The sequence below is a fragment of the Dromaius novaehollandiae genome, chromosome 3 (genome assembly GCF_036370855.1).
Source record: "Dromaius novaehollandiae isolate bDroNov1 chromosome 3, bDroNov1.hap1, whole genome shotgun sequence".
Lineage (NCBI taxonomy): Eukaryota > Metazoa > Chordata > Aves > Casuariiformes > Dromaiidae > Dromaius > Dromaius novaehollandiae.
Genome location: NC_088100.1, coordinates 79151645 through 79166365, shown reverse-complemented (window position 1 = coordinate 79166365; position 14721 = coordinate 79151645). Strand labels below are relative to the sequence as shown.

The following is a 14721-nucleotide window of genomic DNA, read 5'->3' as shown; positions in this document are numbered from 1 at the left end:
CAGCCCGCGCCCCCGCCGGCGCCACCACCCCGCCGACAGCTCCTCCCACCTTCCCCCTCCGCCGCGGGACTCACCGTGCGGGGCCCGCGGGAAGGGACGCTGCTCACACCCCGGCTCGGCACCCAGCGGCGGCAGCGGCACATGGCGCGGCGAGCGCTGCCGGGAGCGGGGCGGGGCGGCCCCCGGGAGAGCCGCTGCCAAGGCGCGCCGCTGCCCTCGGGCGCCGCTCCTCGCGCCTCTCGCAGCGCGGGCGACCGCACCCCCGCCCCGCCCCTCCGCTCCGCGGAGAAGAGCGCACGCGCACGCCCCCTCTCGCGTCACCTGACGCGGCGGGCGCAGCCGTTAGTCGCCCGCGGAGCCGTTGGAGAGCGCGGAGGCAGCCCGCCGAACGCGGCCGGGGAAGGCAGGGAAGAGGAAAGAGGCGCCGCTTTGGCTTGAGCGCATGCAAAGGGACGCTCAGGGCCCTCAGAGGCCGAGTGCAGCCGCCCTCCACTCACAGAGAGGGCCATTTCACCTCTTTAAAGCCAAAATGCTTGGGTGAAGGAGATAAATCATTGCTCTTCGTTCTTTTCAAGGACGTCGACTACAGGTACCCGACTTGCATACTACAGCAAGTTACTAGTGCCACGGGTGGGAGTGAAACAACTGTACAGCATGCTGCAGCAGTTGAGGGCTGGGCATGATTCTGCAGCACATACAGTCCTCTCCTACAGTCATGGGCAGCAACAGCTCTGTGTTCCTTAGAGGGTGATGCTAATCATGTGCCCACACATGTCTTTACTACATACAGAGGAAGCCTGCATGAGATAAATTGCTTTGATTATTCTAGCAGGTGGTAGAGATCAAATAATCCTGTAAATGTTTCTAAAACACCAAGTTCACAAGTCTTGCATGACACAGGCACTTCCCTGTTTGGGTAAGAGCTCATACAGTCTTTTTCTCACACTGAATAGAAAGACTGAATTTTAAAAAAAGCAAAATTTGGGGAAAAATGCTAGAACCATTAAGACTCACTGTTGTCAATTATTATGACTAATATGCTGTAATAAATTGAGTCAGCTTTATATATTGATTTTGTACATACTTTTTCCATTACAAATTGAGAGTCAACCAGAAAGGTCAGGGACAGTTAAAGTGCCAATTAACGTTTTTAACTGAAAATTAGTCTGCTCTAGTAATTAACATGTTAACAGGAATACCATTACAGCAATCTCCTTTATTTTGTGCTCCCGAAAAGGCTGTTACTCCTTATGTCCTGTGGGGACATACAGATGTTTAGGCATTTGTTACCTCTTTTCCCTTCCCCGTTTCCCCGCTCTCTCATTCTGTCATAATAGACCTTAAGCATTTCCAGGTCATTTCACTTTCTATACTAGAGAGAATAGGGAAGAATCCTCTTTTTAAAGATGCTTTGAAACACACAACATTTTCTTTAAAGACTGAGTCAATGGCTTCTAGGATGATTATTTGGGAAAAGGAAACAACAGGAAGAAGCAAAATAGAGCAGAATGCATTACTGAATATAAATACGTAAGTTCACAAGCTTACCTTGAGTTCCAAAAACTGATCTGAAACTGATCTTTGTTGCTGTTTTTTCATTCACATGTAATTGCATCATCTTGATCTTTCTACAAAAGGTTCCATTTACCGTGTGAAGGATGTACATGCTATTAGATAAACAGTACTGTTAGATGGTTAAGTAATCTGAGTTGTCACTGTTGTGAGCCACATTTACACAATTATTTACTGTGGGATTCTAATAATTTTTTTCTTTAAGCTAAACTTTAAGGAAAGAGGTTATTTTAAAAGGTATTCTTATATTATACATGAATATAGGAAACAAGTCTATACTTGTTTTCTTCCAAGTTTTTGCAGACTAAAACATTCCAACAGAAGAAGCTGAGTTAGCTATGGGCTTTGAACATAATGCCTTTAACTGCTAGCATGAATTTCTGTTCCTTGAATCAAATAGAAGATTACTTCTATGTGAACTAGCCACTAGTGAGGGTTATGTTGGCATTATTCAATTGCTTTTAGAGAATGAGTATTTTCAAGTTTTTCCAGGAACACTAGTTTGCAAACTGGAAACTGAACAGGCTAATGTTTTTGCCTGTCTACTTTGTGTCAAGGAGCCCAGGAGAGTGCAAGAGTAATCATAATCGTTAGGTACAATGTAGGTGGATCACTTGTGAAAAGGAGGATTGAGAACTGTGAAATACACAGCACAGCCTATTACAGAAATCCAGATGCAGAACCAATGGCCTTCTGACCCCACTCCAGAACAGCAGACGACAAGTAAATCTCTACCACATACTTTACTAGCAAGGAGCACCTTACTGTATGTCAGCAATTTGTAACATTCTACAATATTGAAGAAAACAAAGCTGTCTGTACCTCTAGGTGTTTAATATATTCTAATGGCTATTTTTCAAGGCAAGCAGCAGCTTTTAAGTAGCATTTGTTTTCTATTATTGTGGTAGAGTAGCAGCATATGGAAATGACTTCTACTTCCATATGAGAAAAAAAAAAGAAGCTAATATGGCTTTAAACAAAATAAAGTATTAAGAACATCAGTCCTATTAGGACTCCATTATGAGCATATTTTGACAAAAATAAACCCCTTTTCCAGTTTACATTCTAGAGAGCTTCACTTTACATTATCCAGTTATTGCCACAGACAAACCATAGAGTTGAGCTTGTCCATTTGGAGGTAAACTAGAGGACTGTTAGTAACCAACCAGATGGTGTTTTTCCCACTGCTTTCTACAGTTTCTGCCCCTAAATGTGTAGTATATCATGCAGTCACACATAGCTAAAATAAATGCTGAAAGAAAAAGATGCCTGCTCAGTATGCGGGCAGGGGCTTTTCATCACCTTTCTCCAAAGATAGATGCATTTTAAATACAAAAAGAAGCCTTAAAGTTGATGTTTCAGGCTCAAAGCTGAAAGTTCTCTTTTCCCAAAGGAAACTATTTTCCTATAGAAGCCTTTAATTCAGATCAAATACACCGTTCTCTGTCTATGATTTTGCTTTTGTTCCATGGGTTTACCTAAATGAGTAGATCTCAAACTTTAGATCAGGATTCCCTTTTTCTTGTAACTGTTAGAGAACTCCTCTCTTTTCTCCCCCCACGTGGACATCTGGCTATTCCCTGGCCTCCCCCCTCTCACCACACATCTCCACCATCAGAACATAATGATCTGGGTCCACCACAAAATCTGCAAGTGGTATCAGACCTAGCCCTGTCATATGACCCTGCCCCAAACTTTGGCTTCCAAGAGGAAGATCCTTGCATCCTCCACCAGAACCCTCCCAGAGATCCTGTGCTCCCATTTCTGCCAGCACCTTTCCATGCCTTCCTTTCATGGTTCCTCCTTTCCTCAGCAAATCCACAGAGAAACTGCTTTTCTACCTTTTCTTGGCTAAGCTAGGTTTCCAGGCAGAATGAGGCAGGATGTGTATATGTGGGTGCATCTAACAAGATAGCCATCACTTTGCCTGAATTACAGCCTCATATCCCGTGGGAAGGGACTTGTGCATGTGCAAAATAGAATATTCCTGGGGGTTCCCCACTTCCAATCTCATACCCCTCTCCTCCAGTTTGAGAGCCACATAATGTAGTCTATAAACAGAACCTCCCCACTTCAAGACTAAGATGAAAGACATGACAGCCAGCAAAAACAAAACTGGATCAAAGTGAGCAAAAAGATCACTAACAGAACCGAGGAGAAACTAAGCCAAAAATGTGGTTGTAACCATCTCATGAGCAATTTGATACAAAGATCTGTTTATTATCCAATGTGACAATATATACAAAGACAGTGTGGAATGTGACATTTACAGGGAATTTCATTATGACATGCACATATACTGTTGAAGTTGTTTTAATAGTTCCAGAACATGTTAAGCTGAATAAATATTCCCCGCTTCAAAAAAATCATTTTTACTTTTACATAAAAATATAATATTGCACTCTTCACAAGGCCAGCAACTTTGCATATTGATTTTTAACAAGTGAAATTCTGCTTTATAAAAATAAGCCTTTATGAGTAACACCCCAGACCAGGGAGCATAAAAACACCCCCAAACCACAAGATTTGTGTTTTATTTCTTTTAAATAATGCACATCACTTCAACATGAGCCAAAAGGCCTTTCAGTCTGTGCTTGACCTTACATTAACATTTGGATAATGAAAAACATAATTAAAGCCATCCCATACAACGCTGCTACAATATATGCAATTTAAAATTTAATTCATACAGTATGCAGCCACTTGCTTAATTAAACCAAAGATCAGTCTTTGTCACAGACTATGAGAAGACTTTTCTAGATTAAGTTTTTCCAGTTTGGAAAGTTCTTCAAATTTGGAAGTTTCTGTAAAGATTCTGGAATTTTCAAAGTATACAGATCTTTTGTGTACATGTTTTCTTCATCGCAACTTGACATTCTCAATTACAGTGTTTTCAAGGCAGATGAACCTTAAACATAAGATATAGCAGTTCATCTGTATGGCAATAGTGGAATATGTAAATGATCAAAAGGCAAGATGATTTAAAAGAAAAATGTAACTACATCAGGCTTAAGTAGCATTCTTGTGTTTTACCTTTCAGATAACTAGCAGATACAGTGTGAATCAGGTTTACAGGCCTTAAAATCCATCAATTGAAATGTTAATTTTTGATCTGGCCTAAGACTTCAAATTTTAAGCCTTTCACAATGGAGGCTTATTTTTCCTCTCAAAAAAAAAAAAATAGCACCTATGAATAAATAGCATATTTGCACAATGTATCTGTGTAAACTCTTCCAAATCATCTGATGCCTATGAACATTGATTATTCAGGCAGTTAGATTCAAACATTTTACAGTGTATTTAACTTCAATGACACTCAAATGGGAGCACACCTGTACCTTAATGCCTTTTTTGAAAGCTCTGAAGATAAGCTATATATATTCTGCCACAGAATCACAATAGCTAGTGTTACAAATCTGTGGAGTTAACACTTTACATTGGGGAAAAACAAAACAAAAATCCCCTATAAAACCCTGATCTAACTATTGCTTCATGATGCCATGAGATGCCTGCCCATCACTAAGACACAGGTATTTTATTTTTGTCTGTTGTAAAGACTATTATTCTACCTCAACAGAGAAGACCGATTACAAATATAAAGGTAACAGAAATTTTTTAGCATTACAATACCTATAAGATGGTGCAAAAAGCACCTACTGAGTTCTTTGCTTCTCAAAAAAGCAATTTTGATTCATCTTGGATTTTTAAGTTTTGGGTCAATTATCCCAGAGCCAACTATACCACACTCAACTAATCAGATATATATATGCTGACATTTTCATAAATAAAGAACTTTACACTGCTGATATTTTACAACAGAAAAGAGGGGGAAATCACTATTATTGATTCAGTTGTCAAAAATTCTTGTGTCCAAGAAATGATTTTAAAAAAATACTATTACATTTTATATTGCAGCATTTTGACTTGTAGGTTAGAGCATTTATGTGCCATTTTGCTGGTATTGGAATATATGACCAGAGCTTCCTGGTGACCTTAATATTCAAGTCTGTGCATTGTATACACAATTTTACAACAATCTTAGACTGCTGTTTCTTTTTTTCCCATTTCTTTAAATCTACTCAGTCATTTTAAAGACATTTAAGCTATTTCAAAAAATCCAGTTAAAAGATTCTGTAATCTATTTTGGATTTAAAGTGCATCAGAAACATAATGAGTTAGCAGCAAAAACAGTCATCACCCAGCTGCATAGCTGCTAAGGAATGAATAGAACATGGGTAGCTTCAAGCGCTGCTGGTCCTTGCGACACCAAGCTATAACATTTCCATCACTATTAGCTGTGAACAAGTGATGACCATCACAGGAAAAGGTAAGGCTGAAAAACAAGAAAATAACTTATTTTTGTATCAAATTTGGCTATTTAAAAATAGTAGAGAATATATTAAAAACACCACAAAAGTACAGCCAACAAAAATTAGTTCTCAAGTAGGGGAGTCCCAGCAAGTACATTAGCGCAGTAGCATGTTCGCCATTACCTACTTACTCAATTTGGAACCAATCTGAACTGCAGTTTTGTCCAACAATTTAACATGTCATGCAGTTTAGTACTTTCATTTATTTGCAGTGTCAAAGAAATAGTCAGCTGTGCTGATCCTACTCACTCCCTGAGCTGTCCCTTCTATCTTCTGAAACTAAATCTGTCAGGTTTCATGACACAGCATAGGACTTTTGTTCAGTTGAGTATTTCCTAAGCTATAGCAGCAGTAAAAGTCTCCAGTGATGCCACGGGTATTGTTAGAGAGCATGAAGATCATCCATTTTCCATCTCATTTAAGCAAACTGTTTTAAATTATTCAGTAGCTACTAAAGCATTATCAACAAACTTTGAAATGTGTTTCTTAAAGGAGATAACTGAATAACAGTAACTGCTATCAGACAGGGCTTTTTGCTTCTAAAAACCAATGATTAGTGGTTTGGTTTTTTAAATGGTGTTTCAGCAATGGTCACAACATCAAATTCCTAGAAGTGATCTGTTGAGTGAGTTACTCTACAACAAGAGAAGTGATCACTTTACAAAGAGACAGATGTCCCTCTGGGGATATCAAGAATTGCATGCTTTGACATGAGAATAATTCTGCTTATGTAAGTGATCAAGCAGACTCTCTAATGGGCAAAATTACACAAGCACTCTAAAATGGCAGCTTTGGCCCTACCTTAAATTTCCTTTCCTCCTTTCTCCACTGTTTCCCTCCAGCCTCACAAAAAGTGGCTGAGGAGAAATGCATTGTCTTCATTTATTTCTGAGGGAGAAAAGCCTCTTCTGTCTACTTGAGACTGCTGAAGTTAAAAGATTATCTCCCGATTATTAAACAGCTCCTGGAGAAAAATACTAAACTTAAGAATAAAGAGTAGCTATTGTTCAGTTCAAGGGAATCCTGCTAATTTCAGTCTGTGTTTATCTTGTCCTGCTAGCAGCAGAAACTATTATTACTGTCATTACAAATACAGTACACTGGTGCTCTTTTCAATTCCATGACTAATTAGTAGGACTGCATGCCTGTTTTCAGACATGGTTGTTTATCCCCTGTCCTCATGTCAAATCCACGTTCAATACTCAAGGCCAGGTTTTGGTTTTGTTTACAAAGAAAAATACATTTACTGTAAATTTGAAGTATTTTTACCTTACAATAGGTTTGGCTGACTTTGAAAATGTTATTTCTCGCACTGGCTTCAAGTCCCATGTACTCCACAGCCTGAAAGAAAGTTATTTTCCTTCATATTTAATTTTCTTTAAAATATCTCAATGTTAAACATAACTAATTTTAGTTAAACATAACTAATTTTAGCAACTGCTAAGTTTAGAAAGTGGACAACAGTTTGCCCAACTTCTTTAAAGAAAAATATCAGGGTGACTGAGTCTGCACGCTCTCAAAACATGAACCAAGTTAAAACATTTTAATAAATATAAAAATTCAAACGCTTACCTTACAACTCCATTTTCTAGCCCCCCCGCAATCACGTTGACAGATATTCCTTCAGGCTGGTTAGAGAAAGCAACAGAGCAAATACTTTCCCTGCAGTGTACATGTCCCACGAGATCACCATTAACTGTCCAAAGTCTCAAGTCGCTACCCCCTCCAACTGTAACAGAACATAACATGGCAATATTAGAAGAAACAAACCACAGTTAGGGCTATGAAACAGAATTTAAGTGTTAAAAAAATAATTTAGCTTCTCAAAGGATCAGAAGGTTTAAAGTAACTCCAAGTCACATGTGCTGCAGTACACAGTTCTCTTCTCTGCTTTTGTCATAATGAACATGGGTACCACCAAGCTACCATAAAACAGTTTAAAAGATTTATCACTTCAGATCTGTGGGAAATTGTACTTACCCAATACTATATGAATTTATTTTTAACGACCAATCTTCATGTACTAGGAGGGAAACACTAAGAGGGAATTCATATCATCTACTTTAAGCAGCTAGTTCTTGAACCCTAAGTTAGGTCTGCCAGAAATCTGTTCAAATTTCAGGTCTTTATAGAGGGATAAAGCCGTTAGCTATTGAACCTCTACACTTCACTCAAACCACTGCCTACTCATTTCTGGAGAAATTAATATGCTTCTGTATAACCCCCCCCATCCCCTCCCCCACTCTAATTTGATCTTACGGATACTTGGATTAATACACACTTGGTTACCAATGTAATGGCACATCTCACGATCCATCTGGTCTACAAATCAAGACAACTTTTCTTGACCCTCAAGTGTACCTGAATCGCAAACTGTTGCAATATCGCCAGTTGTTTCACTAGCTGAAACTGCAGTCACAGGACTCTTGTGTCCGGCCAGGCTCTGGACATAGCACAGCCTGAACAAAAGCAGAACAAGCCCAGAGTTCAGACAAACACAGAAAAGATTCTTCAAATATCTAAGAGTTATCTTCATTTCAAGCAACATTTTGCATAACAGCATTATTCATGATCATTCTAGAATTCCAGTACACTTTGTGGGAAGAAAACACTAAGGTTTTGCTTCACATTAAAATATACATGGAACACGTTCTGTTAATATCAAAGGGTAAAGATTCCAAGAAGTTAAAAATCAGTATTTACAAGCTAACCAATAGTAAAACTTATATGTATACACTTGTACCTGTTCAAATCCCAAATAATGCAGGTTCCATCTTTGCTGACACTTATCATTATACTGTATGGTTTGCACACAAACAAGCTTGTTATCTCTGCTGTGTGACCGTACAGATGGACTTGTGACTCCATTTCTATCTCAGAAGGCTGAAAAACATGAAGATGTAATGTGAACTCAGGACTAAAGTGTTAAAATCTTTCTGAAAAGGGACAAGTTTCATTCTTGGATTTCCATAGATGACTCCCATTGCTTTTGATGGGATCAGTTTAACAGTGCTGTTAATGCTTTATTATGTTTAATGCTTTATATGTGATAAGCCATACATATCATTATTAGCATTCATTTTTGCTTCTAGGGCTTTAGTCTAAGCAAGTATTTTGACATAGTCCAATGAATTGAAGTGTGACCTGCAAAAAAGTACTGTACTCCCTCAGCTACAGACCTTGAAATTAGTCGATTCATTTTCTGCAAGACTGCTGTTTCCACATGATATAGAAATGACAGACAGTCCTCAGTGTTTTAGTTATCGAGCAGATGCACTTGGAAAAGTGTGTGTGTAGGGGGAAAAAAACAGCTCAGCAGGTAATATGCATTGTATATGATAAATTACTAGGAATTCCTCAAGCTGGTGCTAAGCTAGAAAAATATGCAAGAAACCAATAATCTAGAAATTGCTAGAAAAAAAAAGAGCAGCAAATTGAACATTGAACACAAATTGAACACTGTATTCAATTTCTGTCATTTGAAGTGATTCAGACTTCCTGAAAACTGGCTCTAAATTGAAAGAGCTGCTTAATCAGAATATTGTCTTAACTAAAAAAACTTGCTGTACAGAGATCAGAATAAGCTTTGTAAAAGAAAGGAGAATTTTTCTGCTGTATTTCTTCACATGCAGCAGAATACCCTGTCCACATATTTGTATGAGGTTACAGGATATATAGAACAGGTCTATAAACTTGAAAGTAGAAACAAACAAGTGGGAAAAAAAAAAATATATATATATATATATATATAAAATGTATACACACACCCCCAAACTTTTTTCATTATGAGAGCAACAGTCAAGACTTCTGATTTTCTCATGAACAACTGATTTTGATATCCCTTTTATTGTGCTCCTCCCATTCCTTTTATCTGGTTGCCTGGTGCTCTGCATTTCAATACCTGAACTGAAATCAGAAGTCGCCTTTAGCAGCTTGTCTCTAACACTGATCACAATGGTTCACTGATCCTTCGCTTGGTTATTGTAATATAAAATAAGACATGCTAGAATTTTAGCACAAGCTATATTCTTAAGTTAATAAGTTATGAAATAATTACTTCATGCCTAAAATGCCATGCTCTTTTTCTTCTCAGCTTGCTTTTAGATGATGACCACTGAAACAGTATCTAGACGTGGAAAAGCACACATTTATGCATCTTTAAGCGGTGGCTCTTTCTATTGGTTTCATCAAAATGATTAGCTAAATTCTGCATTCAGGTGCCTTAAACAATCACCACGCCATTTTACGCTCAAACAAATTAAAATGCTTCTCTTTCTGCTTACTTGCTGACTGTTAGGGTTGTCTTGTAAAAGCTGGAATAAGTCACTTGGCAAAACCCGAAACACTTGGCTGAGTTTTTCATGAAGGTATGGCTTATTTATCAAGATAAATCACAATCACAAAGTACTTCATTTGTTTTTTTAAAGTCATCTTAAGCAACAGCTAGGGAAAACAGACCATTTGAAGTACAACATGGAGCTATTTTTGAGTTCTGACAGCGTGGCTCTTTAGACTCTCATATCCAATTAACAACATACCTATGTGTTAACTTTATAGAAATGTGAATCAGAGCAAAATGTTCATGTTTCAAGTACTTCATTATAACAGACTGTTCACTATCACTGCGCAGCTGACTAGATACATGCAGAACAGATGCTAGGAAGCATGTTTACATTCCCTACATCCCTGGCTCAGATAACTGACTCAACAGCAGGAGCTACAAAATTGGCAGCAAGGTCCGTGTGCCTGGGGCATATAAAACTGTCAGTGCTGAGGAGTTCAGCAGAGATGGTCTCAAAAAAACCAAAAAACCCACACACTTGTTCCTGGGAAACATGAGGGACTTAATCATAAGCACACATTACTAGTTTCTTTTTATCATTGCAGAAAAGAATAGAGAATTTATATTTTAGTACTTCAAAAAGTTTTAACTGGAATCCAAGTCTCAGTGCAGGTTATTTACAAGATCATTATTCTGGTGAGCAATTAAGATATATTAATTTAAGGGCCAACTGACTTAAGCTTTCAGGGTTCAAGTCCTACTTTAGTTTTTAAACTCAGAGCTCCTGAGCTCAAAAAATCTGAGAAGCAGATCACCAAAAACTGAAGGAAAGCCCCGGAGGTGATCATTATGTGTTTGTGCTCTTCTCCATCTAAGTATCTTCTGTTTGCCACTGTTGAAAAAGGAAAGTGGGTATAGTGGGTCATATCAACGTTCCATCTAGTCCAGCCCCCTGTAGTAGCTGAAGAGTACACAACAGTACAAGCGTGTTTGCTGGTGTCTGTACCTTTATCAAGCTAAACTTGAGAAAACAATTACTTTAGTTGTTACTATGGGTAATCCTGTAGACATACCTAAAATGACTAGTCAAGAATGTTACAAAGTTAAAATTACGAAGAGTAGTAGAGGCTAGTGCTGGAAAAACTTGGGACAGAAGCTCTCAGAGTGAGGCAGAAGATAAATTTCAAGTTCTATTTCATACCATGCTTATTACCACATGGCACCAGGGAAGTTTTTACCAGTACCTCAGCAACTTCCATTAGTGTATTAAGTGATACAAATAACATCTTACTTCCCTCCTCCCAGCCCTTCCCCTTGAGCAGTATGACATACAGTGAAAGGCTTAGTGGTTAATATACATGCTATCACAGATTTCATCCTGGCTCTCTCCAGCATAAGTAACTTCTGTATTTGAAGGTGGCATTTGAAATGTTGCTTACTTTGAGAAAAGGTGTTCCACAATTTCAATTAAGGTTTTGAAAGGCTCTGTCTCTTTTATAGAAAGGTGCTCCCTTTGTATAGGGAGCTTCATTTTGCCAGAGAGAGCTTGAGTTCCAAATCCTAGCCTGAGCGCATAGCTTTATGTGTAGTCAGTTCTGTGTGTAGATGAGGGTTAACTAAACACTAGCTGTACATGAACAGGAAAATATTACTCCCACTCAAATATACATGCTGAGGTAAATCTAACAATCCGAGAGCATCGTTCAGAAATAAATACTTAACAAGTACTTGATCTTTTTAAGAAGAGTCATGAATACAAATTCTCCCTTCTCTTACTTTCCTTGTTAAAAACAAAATGACAGCAATAATGAACATAACTTGATCCTTAAATATAAATTCTGCCTGATGGTACTTACCATATTGCTTGTGAATCTGTTCATATATGCTGTGATGACACCGGATTTACTACCTGTAAAAAGCTGGCAACTGTCTGGCACCCAAGCACAACTTGTTACCTTGAAAAGACAAAACAAAGCCAGAAAAAAATTAAAATAGAAGCTATTCTAACTGCTGTTTTCATTATGCTGTAGCATTTGGTCAAGCTGTTTTTCACTGTTTTCTCTGCATCCTAAGAAAAGCCATGTAAAATATCTAAGCTAAAAAAGAAATCCAAGTGTTAAAATATACCTGGTGTAGGTCATATTTGCTATGACTCAAAGAGGGAAGTTCTGCGCAGCCCAGAATTTACAGCCAGAGGGGAGTGAGTTACTGTAGACTTCTAAATCTAACCCTACAGCCACACTACAAGCCAGAATCTTTTCAGTAGAGACCTCACCAGCCACTTGAACATACTAAAGACATACAGTTCTCCAGCAGTCTAAGCAAGCTCTCTCAGGAGAAGCCTAACCTATAGTGGAGTTCTGCATCTAACAAAGCATCTATAATTTTTCCCCATTTTCATTCTTCTTGGTCTAGAGCTTAATTTTTGTAAGTTCACACAAATTTTTCCATAGGAGGGAAAAGCTATGAAAAAAAGTCAAATGCATTCAAAAGGGACCTTTGTTTAGTGCAATAACACATCCCAGAGAAAGATATACTGCAGGTATGAGGGACACATTCCAAAGAAGGAGACTGAAACAGAATATCGAGTTATCCAGTGCTTTAAATCTGAAGTTGTCTTTGGATGCTCATCCCCCAAAATAAGATTTGTTGGTCACAGGCTTTGCAAGAATGAAAACAAAAATTACTACTACCAAATCAATTCACCACGTGATTAAACTAGCAATATTAAATTGAAAACCAAAAGACTAAGATTCTTACCTGATGGAACTGTGAGCTCTGTATAAAATTTACTGGAGGCTCACTTTGCTTGCTCTTCAGTCTTAAAATATTATCAGCATATCCCCAGCTCAAGATAGCTGACCACTGAATATCAGTGCTGTGCATGCTTCTCACACCTGAGGGAAGGCATAAAAAGTCACATATGCAACCAAAAAGTTGATCACTGACAGTCAATAATAAAAATCCAGGGTCCATGTTTTACTACAAGCTAGGATACAACAACCAAGAATTCAAAGGGACATTTTCTGTTAGGCTGTGGTTTCACCTGTAGGGTACCAAAAATGAGCACAGTTTTCAGAGACAGGTATGGTTTTAGAGACCAGTGAATGTTTACACAATTTGAAACATAGAGAAAGAAATGTTGCCTCTCGAGGGAGAGGAAAAAAGGGGAAGAGGTTGACAATACTTTTCCACCAGCTAGGGAGGTGATTATTTATAACTTCTGAAGGAGAATGTTACTTATTTTTGAGGACTGAATGTAAAGCCTTCAATGGAACACTTAGTTTTAAGACCTTCAGTATCACTTGTTTTAAATGGGGGGGAGTTATGAAGACCTATTTATACTTTATTAATAGAGAATCCCTCCAAGGAGTTTATCTGAAAGCAGAAGATCCTTTCCCTCTAATTTTAACTGATCACTTTCCTCACTCTATGTCTCCAAAAACTGCTCCTTTAATTTGCCTTTCTGCTGCAGCACTCTTCACCTATTTTTGTTCTCTCTAGACTGAATCTGCTGGCAGTGTAAGTTATTTTAAAGAAAAATACCAAATTACTGGATGCCTCTAGATAGTCTTGAAAAAGCAAAAGTTGAATCCACTCATCCAGGAAAAATATTACACATGTAAGAGCTGTTCACAATTGTTGGCTAAACGGAATAAATCTAGGAAGTTTGCTGGAGAATAACAGTAGCATTAGATTTACATTTTTTATTGTTAATTTTTGTGGCGAATACAAAGCCAAAGTGCTCATACCTTGCTCCTTGCTATATATCATCAAAAGGCAAAACTTGTGGGACAAACCACAGATAGCTTTGGTCGGCAAGGCCTGCAGAGAGCCAAATCTTTCTCCGTGTGGTTGGCTAAAGCAAACAACGGGATCTGGAGCACTCGGGGAACCAACGTATTCTCCCCACTTCAAGCCTTTTATCCATGGTAACGGACTCTGAAACAAACACAAATAAGGTTCACATTAAAAGCAGGTAAAAACTTTTCAGAAAAGAGTTATTTCATTAGGATGGAAGCAGAATTATTCATATTAAATTCTCATAAAAACCAGCAGGTAAGGATTACTGAAGTATTCTAAAATACTACAAAGACAGGTATAAAGCTTTGTAGCATCATCAGCTAAACTTAGTTTTAAGTGAGTTCTGGCAGTTATATAAGGGCTGAGATAGAAAACTAACAATGCAGGTAGTGCAGTGATAAGTTCTGATTTCTCCACATCCAAGAATCCAGTTTCTCACTGGACTTCAGAGGAAAAAAAAAAAAAGTGTCTGAAGTAAAGGAAGTGGAACTGTCTTACAGACACAGATGTTGGGGGTGGAAAGAATCACAGTATATGTTTGTCTACCATAGGTTTGTAGACAGAACACAGAATTCATCACTGAAGGCATAAAACCAGCCAAGTGAAGTGCTCCCAACTATTTGCTTTAACCAAGATGAATTCAGATCTGTTTTATTTTATGACATCAATATATCACAAATGCATAAAAATAAT

At 38.3% G+C, this 14721-nt stretch overlaps 1 protein-coding gene across 5 annotated transcripts in view; it reads right to left on the bottom strand.

Moving 5' to 3' along the window:
* Positions 1-3761: 3761 nt before the first annotated feature.
* Positions 3762-14721, bottom strand: part of LYST (lysosomal trafficking regulator) — a 90827-nt gene continuing 79867 nt past the window's right edge. For all 5 annotated transcript variants that reach the window (XM_064509233.1, XM_064509234.1, XM_064509232.1 and 2 more), the window contains 8 exons: positions 13977-14166; positions 12985-13121; positions 12081-12179; positions 8686-8825; positions 8304-8401; positions 7515-7671; positions 7212-7283; positions 3762-5905 (listed from right to left, as the gene is read on the bottom strand). In XM_064509233.1, the coding sequence (XP_064365303.1) occupies positions 5767-5905; positions 7212-7283; positions 7515-7671; positions 8304-8401; positions 8686-8825; positions 12081-12179; positions 12985-13121; positions 13977-14166 (1032 nt within the window). In that variant the 3' untranslated portion in view covers positions 3762-5766. The remainder of the gene's footprint in view (positions 5906-7211; positions 7284-7514; positions 7672-8303; positions 8402-8685; positions 8826-12080; positions 12180-12984; positions 13122-13976; positions 14167-14721) is intronic.